Source organism: Cetorhinus maximus, chromosome 4 (assembly GCF_964194155.1).
Source record: "Cetorhinus maximus chromosome 4, sCetMax3.hap1.1, whole genome shotgun sequence".
NCBI classification, from domain to species: Eukaryota; Metazoa; Chordata; class Chondrichthyes; order Lamniformes; family Cetorhinidae; genus Cetorhinus; species Cetorhinus maximus.
This window is the reverse complement of record NC_135882.1, coordinates 6,116,007-6,134,870: the sequence shown is the minus strand read 5'-3', so window position 1 is coordinate 6,134,870 and position 18,864 is coordinate 6,116,007. Positions and strand designations below refer to the sequence as shown.

Here is an 18,864-nt window from a genome sequence, read left to right as displayed (position 1 = left end):
AAATCCTGAGGTAGAATCTCTGACGTAATTTAAGATCGTGCCTCTATGGCCTCACCTCCTCCCAATCTCTGTGACCGACCCCAACCCTACAAGACATCTGTGTTTCTCCAATTCTGGTCTGTTTTGCATCCTTTCATTGCCCCACCCCCCCAATGGTGGCCTCACCTTCAGTTGCCTGGGCCGTAAACTCTGGAATTCCCTCCCTTAAACCTCTGTTTCTCTACTATCTTCCCCTTAAAATCCTTGATCAAACATTTGGACACCTTTCCTACTGGAAGGATTTATACTCCGGGAAAAGAATTGTAAGTTTGATTGTCCTGCCATCCTAGGCGCCAGCGTAGGTTCGGTGAGCACAGGGGACGTTGGCTGAACAGGACTTAGTGTGAGTTACAGTGAGGGGCAGCAGCATTTTGATAGAGCTTAGGAAGGGGTGGTCAGGAGTGTATTGAAATAGTTGGGCCTGGAGGTAACAAAGACATCAGTTTCAGAAATATCCTTTTGCCACTGCATGTGGATATGATTTACAGGCGCTATGAGGAAAGGATTATGTTAAATATATATTTTCAAATGAAGGCGATGTTTATATTTTAGCTCATTCGCTCTCCACTCTGGAGTGACTGGGGGGTCTCGGGATTGGGCTTCTGTTTCGGAGATTTGATTCCGTGTTGCTTGAAGGACAGAAATGTTGACCCCAAAATCTGGCAACCTGATGTTTTCTGCCTCGCTATGAAAATAATGACTTCATCAATATGCCAAAAGCAAGAATGGATCTCTGCTAAATACAGGACTGCAACCCAGATGCTTGAGGAATTCATCTTCTTTCAAGTGGAGTGTGTGGTTGCTACCAAATTCTTTTAAAAAAGTCATTGGATTCCAGATTTGCCGCTCACATATCCACAGCTTATAGTGTTTTTATTAGCGTATGGAACAGACAAACCCAGGGAAATTTCATTCGCTAGATGTGGAAGTTGCTGGCATTTGTTGTCAATCCCTGCTGCCCCTTTAGCAGCCTGATAATCGAATGCAGTGTTTATCAAGAACAAAACCAAGTGTTCCGTTGCTCTTACATTATCAATATAGGGAATGGATGAAGGAAATGCAAAAAAAAACTGCAGAGCTATCCCATGTAAAGAAAATCAGTGTTTAGCAATCCACAAAAAATGGCACTGTGGTTATTCAATTCACCAATAATTTTTTTTTCTCGTTGAATTACAATGAACTGCCTTCTTGAACCGCTGCAGTCCCTGTGGTGTAGGTACACCCACAGTGCTGTTAGGGAGGGAGTTCCAGGATTTTGACCCAGCGACAGTGAAGAAACGGCGATATATTTCCAAGTCAGGATGGTGAGTGGCTTGGAGACGAACTTCCAGGTGGTGGTGTTCCCATGTGTCTGCTGCCCTTGTCCTTCAAGAGGGTTTGGAAGGGGCAGTTGAAGGAGCATTGGTGAGTTGCTGCAGTGCATCTTGTAGATGGTACACTGCTGCTACTGTGGAGGGACTGGATATTTAATGTGGAATATTAAAACGTATTGATGTGTAGAAGAAGTTCGACAGCACCTTCCAAACCCACGACCACTACCATCTAGAAGGGGAAGGACACCAGATAGATGGGAACACCACCATCTGCAAGTTCCCCTCCAAATCACTCACCATCCTGACTTGGAAATATATCGCCGTTCCTTCACTGTCGCTGGGTCAAAATCCTGGAACTCCCTTCCTAACAGCACTGTGGGTGTACCTACACCACATGGACTGCAGTGGTTCAAGAAGGCAGCTCACCACCACCCTCTCGAGGGCAATTAGGGATGGGCAGTAAATGCTGACCTAGCCAGTGATGCCCACATCCCATGAAAGAATAAAATAAAAGTATCAACGTAAGCTGCCTTCAAAATCACTTTATTGTACAGTCATATTAGGTTTCTCCTCTTATGAGGGTACATATATTTGATGTTCAAAAAATGCTGCTGAAGTAGGATTTCACATTTCCCAATGCTAAATCTAGTGATTAGTCCCTTATTTTACATCAGTATAGTGATTTCTGACACTAATTTTAATAGCTTTGAAACAGCATCACATAAGAACATAAGAAACAGCAGCAGGAGTAGACCACACGGCCTGTCGAGCCTGTTCCGCCATTCAGGTTGATCATGGGCTTGAACTCCACTTTCCTGCCTGCTCTCCATATCCTTTAATTTCCTTAATCTGTCTATCCTAACCTTAAATATATTCAACAATGGAGCGTCCACAAGCCTCTGGGGTAGAGAATTCCAAAGATTCTCACAACCCTCTTGAGTGAAGAAATTTCTCCTCATCTCAGTCCTAAACGATTGATACCTTATCCTGAGACTGTGCCCCTGTGCCCTAGACTCCCCAGTCAGGGGAAGCAACCTCAGCGTCTATCCTGTCAACCCTTCAGACTCTTGTAGGTTTCAATGAGATCGCCTCTCATTCTTCTAAACTCCAGAGAATATAGGCCCAATTTAATCAGCCTCTCATCATAGGACAACCCTCATCCCAGGGACCAATCTAGTGAACCTTTGCTGTACTGCCTCCAAGGCAAAGTATATTATTCCTCAGATGCATGGGCTTGACGATACAGTTATCACTACCTCATGCATAAACTACAGAACCGTTCAATTAACCCAATATGAGACCAGACTGTACTGTAGTTTTAGAAAAAAAGTATCTTTTTCTTCATAAACCCATTGTGTAACTCGGCGGTTTACTGGTATTACCAGTAGTGTTTGTCAATGGGAGGTAAGGTGTAGTAAAAGTATGCATATGGTTTTTAAAAAAAATAAAGATTTACATTTCTATAGCACCTTTCATGACCTCAAAGCATTTTCTGGCCAACTAAGTAATTTTGAAGTGTGGTCACTGTTGTAGGGAAATACGGCAACCAATTTGCACTCTGCAAGCTCCCTCAAACAGGAATGAGATAATGACAAAGTAGTCTGTTTCAATTATATTGCTGGAGGGATCAATATTAAGTAAGGCCACAGGGACAAATACAACCCCCTCCCCACCCCGAGCTCCTGTTCTTGAAAATAGTGCCTTGGGATCTTTTCTGTCCAACTGAATAGGGCAGACGGTGCTTCAGCTTATCACAGAAATTAAAGCACGGAAGGAGGCCATTTGGCCCATCATGTCCGTGACTGCTGACAAGTAGCCATACAGCCCAATCCCACTCCCGCATCTCATCCAAAAGACGGCACCGCTGACGGTGCAGCATTCCCTCAGCACAGGAGCGCCTGCCTGGATTATGTGCTCAAGTCTCTGGAGTGGGGTCTCGAATCAAGGCGAGAGTGCCACCATTTCGAGCGCTACTCTAGAGACTTGAGCAGATAATCGGGGGAGTGCTGCACTATCAGATTTCCTGCACTTCGGACGAGGTATTAAACCAAGGTCCTGCCCACTGACGGGTGGATGTTTAAAGTTGCCATGGTTCTTTAAGAAAAGACACAAGGGAGTTCTCCTGGTGTCCTACATTTACAACAGTGACTACACTTCAGAACTACTTCATTGGATGTAAAGCGTTTTGGGGCATCCTGAGGTTACTATAAGAATGCAAGTTCTTTCTTTTCAGACCACAGGGAAAGTGTTAAATGGGTTTCTGTCTGAGGAGGGAGATGTCTCAGTCTGATCTGCTCTAGTGTGTCCCCTAGTGGCTGCTCTCAGAATTAATGGAAGTTGCCCGATGACAAGTTCTCCTGCCTGAACACCTAACTTCAAAGATAAAAACTCAAAATTGCAAGGACCAACATTTTTAAAAATAATGTAATTATAAATAATTTATACAATAAAGTATACTATGTTTTTGTCAGATGAATACTTGAAATGAAGCTACTGAGAGACTTTATTCTGAAATTGAGTGTGTGGCTACATTCATGTATTTCGCAGAAGAGTCACACCATTGTTGCTTCATCGCAATCGAGTAATGAATGTAATAAATGTTCTGGAATATTCTGTACAGCTATAACAGAACTGACCTTTCAATTGCCTCCTATCATAACATAAAACACGTTCACAAATTCATTACAAACACAATAGAGGCCAGAAGAAGAGGATGGGAAGTTGGTTACTGTAATCACTCAAAGGTTCCTAATTGCCACCCAGAACGACTGGATTTTTGAGTTTGGTTTATTCGTTGTCGTCTCAGTGCCATGCTGAGTGGCGTAGGCAACCATGGTCTTCCAAACCTTCCGATCGTAGCATCAGTGGGTGCCCTCATTATTGGAGTTCTGGTTAAACCAGTCTTTAATGTTGTCTAGCCGCTTCCTTCATTAATCCTCCGGTGGTAATTAGGCATCCAAACCCTTCTATGACGGTTCTGAAGAACTCCGTTTGTCTTCTTTTGATATTATTTAAGGGTTCTCTTGTTCTTCTGGCCCCGTTCAGTGCTTCTTCATTGGCTCTTTTCTTCACCCAGCTCACCGTTAGGATCCTTCTTAATCCCCCCATTTCGAAGCAATTGATTTTCTTCTCTTCCTCTTTCCCAATGCTCTGAGCTTCATACCCATAATTCATTACTGACCAGACAACATTTTAGACTAGCATGGTTAAAATATCTCCCATTATTTTCATTTTGGATCCTCTTTCTTTCCCACCCAAATCACTAGGAATGTGAACCACATCAAGCCATAAGAAGCAAGGCTGTTCCAGATTTCATACCTGTTCTAAATTAGCTGACCTCTGCCAGCCCAGATATTGTCCAGTATGTTAACCACCAGCCACATGTTGTTCATTGAGTACAAAGAGTGAGTGGGCTGAACACTGAGAGACAGAGAATCCAACAAGCAGAGAGAGAGAATCATGGATACACAATGTGTTATAAGTCTTCGATACAGAGAGAGATAGTCACAGATGCAAAAATACACAGAGAATTGAATCACTGATACACTCAGGGACAGAGACTCACAAATAGAAGTAGGGAAGCAGAAGGAGGGACACAGAAAGCAAATTGCAGTTAGACACAGGGATAGGAAGAGAGAATCGCAGTTATAAGCACGGCCAAAGAGAGGAAATCACAGATCACAGACTAGGGACAGATCAAGAGAGAAACACTTAAGCTGGAAAAAAATGGAGAGAAAAAAATACAAAATCACAATACACAAATGAACAGTGAAGGATAAAGAGAAAGATTGAACTTTCATTTATTTAACATCACAGAGCACTTTACAGCCAATGAAGTACTTTTGAAGTGTGATCACTGTCGTAATGTAGGAAACAGCACAACAAGCAATGTGATGATGACTACTTAGTATGTTTTTGTGATAAATATTGACCAGGGCACAGTGGAGAATTCTCTTGCTCTTCTACATATCGTGCCAAGGGATCTTAAATATTCACCTGGGTCAATAGACAAGGTTTAATGTTTTATCTGAAACACAGCCCCTATGACAGTGCAATGCTCCCGGGAATGTATGCTTAAGTCCCTAGAATGGGGCTTGGACTCTTGACTTTCTGACAGAGCGAAGAGTGCTGAGCCACTGAGCCTAGACTGGCACTGCTCGGGTCAATTTCCACCTCTACCACTCCTCAGGAGCAGAGTTTCACAAGACATATACATTGGGAAATTGAGTACACGCCTAAAAATCTAATGACTGCCCATGGCAACCAAAGCTGTGCATCACGAGCATTAAAAATAAACAAATTCTCTTCACAGATAGAGAGAGAGAGAGAAATCAATGGATATGTACAAAGAGAGAGATAAAACCAAATGTACACAGGGTCAAAGAGAAGGATTCACAGGGAAGAGGGTGGTTGGTTTGGCTTCTGATCAAGATTTGATGTGCCACATGAGAGTCATGCATGACTGTGACTTTAAATATAGTGTTTGTCCAGAGCTTTGGGATTCAACAAAATGATGTCGGCCTCAGTACATAGCATGTAAATATTTTCCTGTTACTGAAAAGGGAGATGTGCTGCCAAAGCTTTTCCCCTTGCGCTCATCAGGACAAGTGCAAGAATACCAACTTTCAGACAATCACAATATTTTCCTAGCACTTCGTCCAAACCAGGTTTTCTTCAATTGCATCCTAATGATGATTTTCACTGTTTCAAGTGCTTTTCATATCTATTGTTGAAGAGCTTAGGATCACTCATAGTGTTCATCCTGAATGGGGGTTCCATTGAATATTTCCCTATGTGGCTTTGCTCCGGGTTGAACAAGTGTTTAGTGTCTGTCAGCAAGTAATGTTGCCTGAATGGTAATGGTCGTGATACATTCTGTGATGCCTCCCTCTGAGCTCTTATAATTTTGATGTCTTTGAAATTCGTCTTCGGTATTTCATTAGCGTGGTGGTCAACTGGACTGGGATATAATCTCTCAATGCCAGTAATTAGGAAGGGATAATTCCTCTGCTGGAGAAGCGGGTTGTACAACACCCTCTGCTGAGGGACGACCCTGTTGTTGTGTCTCTGGTTGTGAAGATCCTCACCACTTGAGAGGTGAAGGGTGTTGAGTTGGGGCCCGCTGTAACTGGACAGGCTGCTGAAGGTGTCTGAATGGGTGTTGCGGCTTTCTGGCCACATGATTACCGCTCCGCCGCTGGTTTTCGACGAGCTTCTTGGAAGGGATCGAACCGTCACTTGCGTTGAGCCAAATTCATTTAGCGGCTTGGATTGAGAAAAGAGCCTGCGGAACTCGTCATCAAAACTTTCGACAATGTGTCCTGAAAAGAGGGTAATGAAGTTCCTGTGCACCTGCCCTGATAACCAAGTAAAACTGTAAAAACAGAAGCCAAGAGAGAAAAGAGGTCAAAGCTTGACTCAAATTAAATAATAAAATGCTACTCAGCAGGTCTGGCAGCATCTGTGGAGAGAGAAACAGAGTTAATGTTTCCGGTCCAATATGACTTCTTCAGAACCTTTACGTTATTTCTGCTGCATGAAGTGTCAGCTGTGGCCTGGTTGGTCACTCTGTTACCAGAAGGTTGTGGGTTCAAGTCCCACTCTGGAAGTTGAGCGCAAAATCCAGGCTGACATTCCCAGTGCTGTACTGAGGGAGTGCCGCACTGTTGTAGGTGCCATTTTTCAGATGAGACATGGAACTGATGGCCTGAGTCAGGAAGACAAAAATTTTATTTTGAAGGACAACAACCATTTCTACAATGGATTGGCTCCACTGTCACACACCCCAATGTTGGGCTGCCAACTCTGGTTGGACACATTCCCAGAAGTCTCCTCACATGACCCACTTGCCTCCAACTGCCCCGCCCCCACATTCCTGCCATTGGTCACCTGACACGTCCATCCACACGACACCCACCTTCTCATTGGCTAATCAGGCAGTGAACAGACTCTTCCGCACCTGACTGTTGACTCTCAAGTCCAACAACCTCTTCTGCCCAACTCCCAATATTTTTATAATTAAATAGACAAAAGTGCTTAAAATAAAAGTGCTTATTAAAAATAAATACAGTTTTATTTAATGCTCTAATAATTTTTTCTCCTGGATTTTCTCACAGCAGAGTCCAAGAGGGTTCCTCTTGGGATCTGAGATCTTGGAGAGTTGAAGGAGGTTACAGACTGGAATAACTGGACAATCCTGGAGAGTTGGCAACACTAACCCCAAGCATCTTTTGCTACTCGTACAGTCTAGAAGCACAATGACGCGTGTTGGCCAAATAACTTTCCACTCACCTGTAAGATCCCGCTAACACGTACAGGCAGTCAATGATGATAAACTTCTCCTGAACCTGGCCTGAAAATTTCTTTCCTAATTTTGAACAGTAGAGGTCACCAGACACGTGCCGGATTTCTATGTTCTGCAACCATATAAGAGAGAGGACAGAGGGCTTTATCTGGAGAATGCAAAAACAACATTTATATTTGAATGACACAAGAAGTGACACGTGGTCAACTTTGTGCTGCACTAAGGGTGTGAACGTGGTAATTGTGGTTGCCACATCACGCACGTCAATTACTTGTCGGGTTTTCAACATAAGCGGTTAATTCCATTCTGTAACCTCACCCTGTCCTACAACCCTTCGAGATATCTGCGCTCCTCCAATTCTGGCCTCCTGAGCATCCTTCACTGTCGCTGGGTCAAAATCCTGGAACTGCCTCCCTAACAGCACTGTGGGCGTACCCACACCACATGGACTGCAGCGGTTCAAGAAGGCAGCTCACCACCACCTCCTCATTAGGGGATGGGCAATAAATGCTGGCCCAGCCAGCGAAGCCCAAATCCCATGGATGAATAAAAAAAATACCCCTGGATTTTATTTATTCCGCCAACAGAGGTCATGCCTTCAGTTGCCTTGGGCCCTAAGTTCTAGAATTCCCTCTCTGTCACTTTATCTCTCTTTGTTTCTTTAAGATGCTCCTTAAAACATATCCTTTGGCCAAGCTTTTGGTCACATGCCCTAATATCTTATGTGGCTTGGTGCCAAATTTTGTCTGATAATCCTCCTGGGTCAAGCATCTGGGGATGGTTTATTACATTAAAGGTGCTATACAAATGCAAGTTTTGGCTGTTGAAATTAGTCTGTATTTCCACAACAGAGCAAGCTAATTATTATTACCAAAGCAAAATACTGAGGATACTGGAATCACAGAATTGTTACAATGCAGGAGGAGGCCATTCGGCCCATCGTGTCTGCACCGGCTCTCCAACTGAGCATTATGACTCAGTGCCATTCTCCTGCTTTTTCCCCATACCCCTGCACATTGTTTCTATTCAAATAATCATCTAATGCCCTCTTGAATGCCTCGATTGAACCTGCCTCCACCACACTTCCAGGCAGTGCAGTCCAGACCCGAACCACTCGCTGTGTGAAAAAATTTTTTGCTTCTTTTGCAAATCACTTTATACCTGTGCCCTCTTGTTCTCGATCCTTTTGTGAGCGGGGACAGTTTCTCACTATCTACTATATCCAGCTCCCTCATGATTTTGAACATCTCTATCAAATCTCCTCTTAGCCTTCTTCTCTCCCTCAGGGAGAACAGTCCCTCAATCTATCCTCATAGCTGAAGTTTCTCATCCCTGGAACCATTTTTGTAAACCTCTTCTGCACTCTTTCCAATGTGTTCACATCCTTCCTTTAGTGTGGCGCCCAGAACTGTACACAATACTCCAACTGAGGTCTAATGAGTGTCTTATACAAGTTCAGCATAACCTCCTTGCTCTTGTACTCTATGCCCTATTAATAAAGCCCAGGATACTGTGTGCTTTATTAACTGCTCTCTCCACCTGTCCTGCCACCTTCAATGACTTATGCATTCTGACATAAAAACAGAAAATGCTGGAAACACTCAGCAGGTCTGGCGGCGTGTGTGGGGAGAGAAACAGAATTAACCTTTCAGGCTGATGACCTTTCACCAGAACTGGGAAAGGTCGGAGGTGTCAACTTTTGGTTGAATTTCTCTTCATCCCCCTCCCTCTGGCTCTGCTTTCACCTTTAATCTGTGTCCCGCTCATTACTGACCCTTCCGCCTGCGGAAACAGTTTCTCTCCATTAATCCTAATAATTTTTAATATCTTTGTTAAGTTTCCCCTGAATCTTCTCAACTCTGATATTCGGAGCAGTTGCTTTTCTTACCCGTTTCTGTCTTCTTGACTGGGCTCAGCGTTGTAAGAACTGGTCACTCTCCTGTGCCTTGACCAAGTGTCCATTATGTGAGTCTGAGCGTAGATATATATACACATGTACCGTGCCGTATTAAAACTGGATTATTTAATTCTTTAATATAACACTAACAAAACACTTACCATTAGGTGGTTGCTTTTTATCTGGAGATTTTCACACATTTCAATGAAGTATTGTGAAGAGTGTTGGTCCAGAAGCAGGTAAACAATGACATTGCGCTTGTTGGCTGCATCAAGGACATCACAGAAGATGTCAACATCGGTGAAGATGTCCATCACAATAGCTATCAGCTGGGGGAGAGAAGGTTAGAATCACTGGCTTCTCGTTCCAAAGTTTAACTTTCACATCTATGTGGGGAGACTGGAGAAGCAGGTATTGTTCTCCTTAGAGCAGAGAAGGCCAAGGGGACATTTAATAGAGGCATTCAAAACTATGAAGGGTTTTGGTAGAGTAGAAAGGGAGAAACTGTTTCCAGTGGCAGAAGGGTCAGTAACCAGTGGACGCAGATATAAGGTAATTGGCAAAAGAACCAGGGGGAGAGATGAGGAAATCATAATAAGGACTGCACTGTCAGTTAACATCAGCATTGATAACCATTGTCTAATAATAACTTACTCCAAACTTGATAAATATAAATAGAAACATAGATTGGCTAGTGTGGAAGTACTGGCTCTCTGCAAGAGTAACTCAGCTAGTCCTGCTTCACTGTCTTTTCCCCTTAGCCCTATAAATGTTTTCTCTTCAGGAGCTTATCCAATTCCAATTTGAAAGCCATGATTGAATCTGCCTCTGCCATAGGTAGTGCATTCCAGATCCTCCGCACTCAATGTATTAAAAATAACTTATCCTCATGTTGTTGTTGGTTCTTTTGCCAATTACCTTAAATCTGTGCCCTCCTGTTCTCGATCCTTCCACCAATGGGAACACTTTCTCTCTATCTAGTCCCCTCGTGATTTTGAACACCTCAATCAAATCTTTCCACCCTCTCTTCTCTAAGGAGAACAACCCCAGCTTCTCCATTCTGCCCATGTAACTAAATAACACAACTAGATCAATAGATAGATGTAAATATGCTTGGTACGAATACCATGGAGCAATTACAGAGCTACAATCTATTCTGAGTGTTTGCTAGATTCTAATCTACTAGTTTAATTCCTGTGAATCATGGAATAACTTGAACCTTCTGATCGGTGATAGGTTTGTAGTCACTTCATGTATTAATCTATGTTTGACCCTCCAGTAAAAGAATAGTAGATGGTGGAGGGGCATGATGTGAATGGAGTATTCAATATATTGATTTGAATTTGACCATTATGGATTAACACTATTCAGATAATTCTGGATGCGACTAATTCAAGCTGTAAATCCTAATTTGACAATTTTGGTCCAGATTTTGCTGGGGTTGGGCATCTCCTCACAGTATCCTCATCCTACTGGTTCCTGCACCCATTAGCTCAAAAGTTGTTATCTTGTAACTGGCCAGGAGTCTGAGCTGGTAATGGTGTGGTGAGGAGCAAGAGGCACCTGGGACCTCAGTGAATGATGGGACTAACAGTCTCTCCTTAAATGATGAGATTTAAGAACGGAGAAAGAAAACAGTGGAATAATAGAGAAAGAAATCAGGTTAATTGGAGTCAAATCAGGTCCAGAAAGAGAAATGAACAGAAGGAAAGAGAGGCAAAACAAAAATTGCTGGAAAAGCTCAGCAGGTCTGACAGCATCTGTGGAAAGGAAGACAGAGTTAACGTTTCGAGTCCGTATGACTCTTCATCGGAAAGGAAAGAGAGATTGGACTGAGGGAGAGAGAAATAAAGACAGAAAGAAAAAGTAAGATTTAAAAAAAATTAAATTTATAAACTTCTTGGAACAATTTACTGGCCGTAAGAAAAGAGATTCCACAATTTTAATTGTTCCTTTTCTGGGCGAGAAAGGTTGAGTGGCATTGCAGGAACATTAATCTCATCATTGAGAGGGCCCCTGCGCTGTTAAGTGCCAGCCCTAACTTTCTGCGGCGGGTTTAATGTGTAATTAATGCACAGATACCACAACTTCATGACACTCCCGAGGAGATTGTAGGGATGGCTCTTTATTCACAAGGCTAAAGATGAAGCAGCACAAATCAGCAGCTCCGTGTAACTATTCACAACTTACAGAATAACTCTTCCTCGTCACCAGTTGCTGGATTTTATTTTAGACACAATAACAGCGTGACAATTTAACTCACCTTTAACGTTGTCAACAAGTTCTGGTCCATTATTGGCTCACAACAAACAAACATTACTGAACTGCTCTGTAGCAAAGGAAATTACCTCGATAGCTTGGTTGATGTAAAAACGTAAAATATTTTTGATGCTCTGCGATTTTTCGGTCTGAAAGTAAACTTTGATGGTCGAGGGGCCCTTCAGGTAATACCTTTTGTCTGCCATCGGCCATCCTTGCTCCAGCGCTGGCCCATTGCTGTCTGAGATCAGTGGAAAGTAAGTGCTAGTATGGTCTGAAGGGGCATCCGATGCCCCAGGGTTGGCTTGTCTCCCTTCTAAAGGCTGCTCCTCAGGCTGGAGGGGTTCCTTAGGGTTACTAATAATGTATTGTATTTCAGAAGGAGATAGGAAGCTCACCTCCCCCTCTTGAGTCAACATGTTTTCATAAGCCTCAGTGCCCATGTCCAACAGGGCATCTGTGGCCAACCTGACGCTTTCATTGTGGCTCAGGCTGAACTCAGGTGGAGAGATCCAGGGGTTTTTAATTGCTTCCAGTCGCCTCTTGATCTTGCCAACCTTTTTCGGCCGGTACCAGTCAGTTTTCCGGTAACTTTGTGCATTCATCGTTAATGCTTGTGACTGGCTCCCCAGTAACCTCCACAGCTCACTGATAGCTGTATTAACCGCTGCATTAATGCAGGAGGATTATTGCTGAGTTAAGACACACAATTGTGTGCAAACAGGAGAATTATACTGCCCTAGCTTTAGGCAAGTGCAGAATCAGGATAATCGCACGCTCAAAATACCATTGGGCATCTGTCATAATAGATAAATTCGTAAGAATGAGTAATTTATTCTACTTTTTTGCCTTTGGCATGTTTTCAACACTTATGACTCATTTTAAATGTTGGTGTTTTCCTCTGGGCAACCTTGTGCACGCTCGATACTCCCTGTGCAGTACTGAGGGAGTACTGCACTGTCAGAGGTGCTATCTTTTTGATGAGGTATTAAACTGAGGCCCCGACAGCCCTGTCGGGTGGACATAAGGGATCCCATAGCACTATTTTGAAGAGAAGAGGAGTTCTCCCCAGCGTCCTGACCAATATTAATCCCTCAATCAACATCACTGAAAACAGATTATCTGATCATCACATTGCTCTTTGCGGGAGCTTGCTGTGTGTAAAGTGGCTGCTGTGTTTCCTACATAACAATGGTGGCTACACTTAAATAGCATTTCATTGGTTGTACAGCACTTTGGATGTCCTGAGGTTGTGAAAGAAGAATGGAAGTCTATTATCACTATCTAGTGATTCTTGCTTTGTGTCTCTGCTTGTATTTGTGACTTTCTGTGCCCGCTGGCATCGGGCATGTTTGGTGGCATGAGCGGACAATATGGCGCGATGGTTTCATGACAGCGTGAAACCGTGCGATCGTCTGCTCAGCCTGCCGATCGCGGGCCGCATTTCGCACCATCGGGCATCGGGAACCTTATCATAATACATCTGCGTATCATTATTAGGCCTGCTCGCCGGAATCATCCGCCCACGTTGGCGGGATAACACGCCGACGTGTTTCACAACAGCGTATATAAGGCGTGCACCTGGCGAGCAGCACTTCACTCGGGACTTCGAGGTTTGTTTGCCCGCCTTGCTTCGGGCAGCACTCGTGGTCATCAGCGCCAGGCTTCACAGACAGCACCACATCACTTTTAGGGGGGACTCACGGGCAGGTCTCTACCTACCAGACCAGCTACATGTGGGCGGCTTTTCAACGGCTGCAGGGTTAGGTCTTGCTTGGGGAAGGGGGGAGAAGTGGCCTCAGGCAAGGGAAGAGGCTGCAGGGTGAGGGCTGTACTGGGGAAGGAGGGTGTCCCAGGGTGTGTGTATGGAGCACATGTTGATCTCTGTGTGGCCTCAAGATGGTGAGGGCTGAGGAGGCAGCCTCCAGAGGAGATGAGGCCAGATGGACATGTGCGGGTGTGTGTGAGAGAGGAAATGGTGATCTCCCTTGAGTTGGCAGTGAGTGAGATGCCAGTCAATGTGCGATGAGCTTGAGTGTGTGAGTTTAGAATGATGAAATGGTTGGCTTACCCTGGCTGCATGGATGAGATCATTCATCCTCTATCTGCACTGGTTGGCCAACCTCTTCTGTGCAGCATTGGCACTGACCACTGCTGCCATTGTCTACCAATCCAGAGTGGTAATGTTGCTGCCCATCCTGCGGCCAGAGTGGGGGTAGAGGACATCACGGAGGGCCTCCACCGTGTCCAAAAGGCGCTCGAGGGCTACAGTCTTCTTGCCTTTCGAGGCCATGTCTTCTTTGCAGCAGTCCTGGGCTGGAAGCACTGAGCGCGGCTGCACTTTAAACGCGGTGCCTGGTGTGATGAAGCAGCAAGGTGATGGTGTGGCAGGCAAAATGGAGCCCACCCACCATCGAAACAGTGTGTATCCCAGGAATGCATAATTAATGTGGCGGGTTTGGGATGATACGGCGTGAAAAGCCACCATTGCGGTCAGCGGGTAAAGCGTCGTTTTTCCCGCCTGCTACCGCACTTGGTGCAAATCTGGGACGATTCCGCCCAGTGTCTCCAAGTGTATCTGTGATTCACTTCTTCTCCACATACTTCTGCATCTCTCATGTCCTTTTCTGTACCTTTGTATACAGTGTACATCTGTGATTATCTCTCGCTCTGAATGTATCTATTCTATTTGTTGCATTGTACGTTTACGTTTCTCTCTCTCTCTCTGTTTGCCTGATTTTGCTCGCTAGTGTTCAGCCCACTCACTCTTATTTTGAGGAAGAGCAGGGGAGTTCACCCCAGTGTCCTTGTCACCTGTTATTCCTCAATCGACATTACTGGAAGAGAAATTGACCTGGATTTTCTATCCAGTTGGCGCTGTTCATTTCGACGCATTTTACCTGAAACTGATGAAACCAGTGGAAAATAGCCTGGAATTTTAAGTGCAGGTTACATTCAGAGCAAATCGAATTTCTGCAACCTTTCTGCACTGGTTTAAAAAAACACTGCGCTATAGAAGCAAGCCCCATCCAAAATGGACCCCACCGCACCCCCACCCCCACCCCCTCTCAGAATGGCATTAACTACACTCATTTGCAAGACCTCTAAGGAGACTCCAAAAGCACACTAACAGGCGCATTTTTGAACTTTTTTTTTCTTTCCTAAGGAACCACTGCACACTAATATAACTGAACAAACATATTAGGACACATTTGCTAAAGTCATTTTGAGTTATTTAAAATTGAACTATTAAAAGGTTTTTTTCTCATCACCCCATTTTCAGCAGTCATAGGCAAACTTCAACAAATAAATCCAGAAATATTTCTTCAAATGAATTATTTTTCAAAATGGCATACTAAAAAAACTGATCACACTGGCCCATGGCAGGTTTTATATTCAGTGATAAAAACAAAAAACTACCGCGGATGCTGGAAATCCAAAACAAAAACAAAATTACTTGGAAAAACTCAGCAGGTCTGAAATATTTCACCCCTCTCCTAACTTTACTCAGTTCTGCTGAAGGGTCATGAGGACTTGAAACGTCAACTCTTTTCTTCTCCACCGATGCTGCCAGACCTGCTGAGTTTTTCCAGGTAATTTTGTTTTTGTTTTATATTCAGTGATGTGCAACTGAGTTTCAGCAGAAACTCGAGAAAAAAAAAGTCACTTCTCAAAACCGCCCCTATTTGGGCAGGATTTGTGGAAACTCTTATCCTATTAGCTGGTCATCATCACATTGCTGTATGTGAGACCTTGCTGCATAAGAGCTTCAGCAGGTGAACTGAGGCTGGGCTGGAGTCAGGGGGTGTTATGGAGGTAGAAACAGATTGTCTTTGTGAAAGAGAGGATTCCGTGTTGGAAACTTAACTCGGGGTTAAATAGGACCACAAAGTTGTGAACAGTCTAAGGGAGGGGGATGGAATTGGTAATCAGGGAATGAAATTTGTGACGAGGGCTCATCCAATAGCTTTGGTCCTCCCGATGTTTAACTGGAGGAAATTGCAACACATCCAGGGCTTGATGTCGGACAAGCAATCTGACAATTTAAAGATGGGGGGGGGGGGGGGTGGAGGGGCGAGGGAGGTGGTGACAAGATAGAACTGACTGCTATCAGCGTACATGTGAAACCTGATATCGTGTCTTGGAATGATGCACTGAGCGAGAAGAGAAGCCATTGTAAGAGATTTACTCGTTGCAGCTTTCTCACCTCCACGTTTCATCATTGCTCCATTGTATCCCCACAACTCGTGATGCTCTGAGGAAACGCACCAGACCAATGAATGAGATTAACCTTTAAAATGGGAACAAAGGAACTGGTGGATTAAAATATATTTGTCCCAACAGTTCTGAATGCCCACTCCATTGAATCAGAATTGCATTTATATTATTTTGATGGGAAGATGCCTGTTTACATACAACATTCCATTCTTGCTGTATGCTCAATTCGACACCTGCCTGAGAAGCTTTAATTCACTGCAGCCACTCCTATACCAATCAATTACTTGTGTAACTGACATGTGTCTGTACTGACAGGCTTAAAATCATTTATGCAACATTCAAAGTTTGTTCAAGGTCATAAAGTATATAAGGGGGGTATTTAATTTGAGGTAGTATAAACTCTGCAAAGGTGTTTCAGTAACAGCCTGAGGGAACACCCACCTGTGTGGGTTAAGGCTCTGAGTCTGCGATCAGCTCAACATTCTCCTTACCAACACCTATTGTCACGTAATTCACACTCCGCCACATAAAACTTCCATATATTTTGGAAATGCTACAATATTTAAATTGACTTATATTCACTTTCTGTTTTACCCCTGTCTCAGTTCGCTTGCTGTGAAACCCTCATCCTTTCTTTTGCAACCTCCAGACTCAAAAATTCCAACTCTCTCCTTGGCAATCTCCCATCTTAAATCCTCCTTAAACTTGAACTCATTCATGTCTCTGCTGCTCAAATTCTAACTTGCTCCAAGCTCCACTTTCCCCAACACCCCTGTGTTCAGCTTTTCTCCCTCCTTTTCTGAAGGCTCTGGCTGCCTCTGTGGTACATATCCTGGGTACTCTATCTTGCCTGAGCTACTCTTAATGAACGAGTCTAGGTACTGATGGTTGGCTGCTTTCTAAACTTGGAGGCCATCATAGCCAGACCTTATCGTGTTCCCACACACACCATTTTAGTCCCATCTAGCCAAGAACCTGACTGGAGCAGCTTTACTTGTCACTCCAGTGAGATTAAATGGCCAAGTCAGCACAGCCGAGCTCAAACCTGGGACAATCCTGGACTTTTTAATAGCTCCACACCACAAGCATTCAGCTAATGAGAAATCATGAAACACACAATTAACTGCTACCATCATCTTTGTTAAATATCTGTTTTGGAATGGTGAATGCAGATTCCATCATTGAAACAACTGGATTGGAAGAGTTACTGAGGCTGAAAGTGCATGAGGGCTGAATTAAAGCTGTGATTATATAAGTGATTAATTCACTGAAATAGGCCAGTTTAAAGAATACCCACTGATCCTAATTCAGCTCCTTCACACCATTGGCATCAATGTGCTTCCTCTTGTGCAACTTTGCAAAACAAACGCTGGAATCCAATATCCAAAGTCAGTAGGATTTGGACACCAGGGCCAGGATTTTGTCACATAACCCGAGGGGGGCGGGAAGGTTTGGAGGTAAGCATGCTGACAATTTCATGTGACCAGCTGGTCGGCTGCCATGTTCCTACCTCTGGCCTATTTTCAGGGAAGCAGCTTCAGTGGTGGGGATAACGGCTATATGCCTGCCAGCAGCGGGTAACCAATTAAATTGTGAATCAAGGGCAGTCTTCTCAAGCCTTATGGATTTTCAACATATGGAAATTGACAGCAAAGAGGCCATTCAGCCCATTGTGCCTGTGCTGGCTCTTTGAAAGAACAGTCATGTCTAGTTCCACATTCCTGTCTTTTATCCATAACACTACAAGTTCCTCGTCCTGAAGTACGGTCCAACTCCCTTTCAAAATTATTTATGGAATCAGTGCCTTTTCAGATAGAACATTCCAGATTCCCAATTACTCTGACTGAAAACATTATTTATCTCCCCTCCAGGTCTTTTGCCAATGATTTTACCATCTACGACCTCTGGTTATTGACCCAATCACCAGAGGGTACAGCCTTTATTTACCCAATCAAAACCTATCATCTTGAAAACCTCCATTAGGTCACCTGTTAATCTTCTCTTTCCAAGGAGAACAGTCCCAACTTTTCCAACCTCTCCTCAACCATGGTAAACCTTATCTGTACCCTTTCCAAGGCCGTTATATCTTTGCTGAAATGTGGTGCCCAGAGCTGTTCACAACATTCCAGTTCAGGCCTAACCAGCGATTATAATTATAATGTTCTAGCATGATCTCTTTGCTTTTATGTGCTGTATTTCTTTTTATAAACTCATCTGATAACCAACTTATCAACTTGCCCTGTCATCTTCAAGGATTTGTGAATTATGGACACCAAGTTGTCCCTGTTCGTCTACTGTTGGTATTTATATTGGGGGGGGGGTGGTAGAAGGGAGGTTATTAAAAAAACATTTTGAAGTTTGCTTGCTGGTGTTGTTTGGTTAGTGACACCCTCAGTACCGCCACCTCCACTAATCCATGGTTACAAAATACACGACCTCAGATTATCAATCAGTTTAGTTAACAGTCTGGAGTTTGTGGTCAGCAGCAAAGCAAGGGGCGCTCACCGCTGTCCTCAAAGTTAAGTCTTGCTGAGAGTTCCAGCGATCTCTCTGGTGAGAACTTTAACCCTCCCGCTGTGCGGTGATACTGTAACTGATCGCAGCGTTCTTGAGTGGGGCTTCCCAAAGTGGAGCTAGTGATGTCAGCAGACCATCCAAGCAGCTAAAGGATTTGAACAGGCACACAGGAAACAAAAAGCAGTAAAATAAAATGAATTATTTTAGCACATAGCAAATTAAAGATTGGCAGATAAAGCTGATCAAAGCTAAATTATTCTGAAAAAACTTTTAACTTAAAAAATTAATCATCTAACAGCATTCAATAAATATAAAAT

General features: G+C 43.7%; 1 protein-coding gene across 3 annotated transcripts; it reads right to left on the bottom strand.

The window, feature by feature from the left end:
* Window positions 1-4,091: 4,091 nt before the first annotated feature.
* Window positions 4,092-12,631, bottom strand: LOC144679464 (protein FAM83A-like). Of its 3 annotated transcripts, none has more exons than XM_078539863.1 (4): window positions 11,902-12,631; window positions 9,715-9,882; window positions 7,644-7,768; window positions 4,092-6,726 (listed from the first exon to the last, which is right to left on the bottom strand). In XM_078539863.1, the coding sequence occupies exons 1-4, from the start codon at window positions 12,415-12,417 to the stop codon at window positions 6,051-6,053; spliced, it is 1,485 nt and encodes a 494-aa protein (XP_078395989.1). In that variant the 5' UTR covers window positions 12,418-12,631; the 3' UTR covers window positions 4,092-6,050. The 3 variants fall into 3 exon arrangements, with proteins under 3 accessions (XP_078395989.1, XP_078395990.1, XP_078395991.1); XM_078539864.1 differs by having other exon boundaries at window positions 11,817-11,985; XM_078539865.1 differs by lacking the exon at window positions 4,092-6,726 and having other exon boundaries at window positions 7,640-7,768.
* Window positions 12,632-18,864: the final 6,233 nt, after the last annotated feature.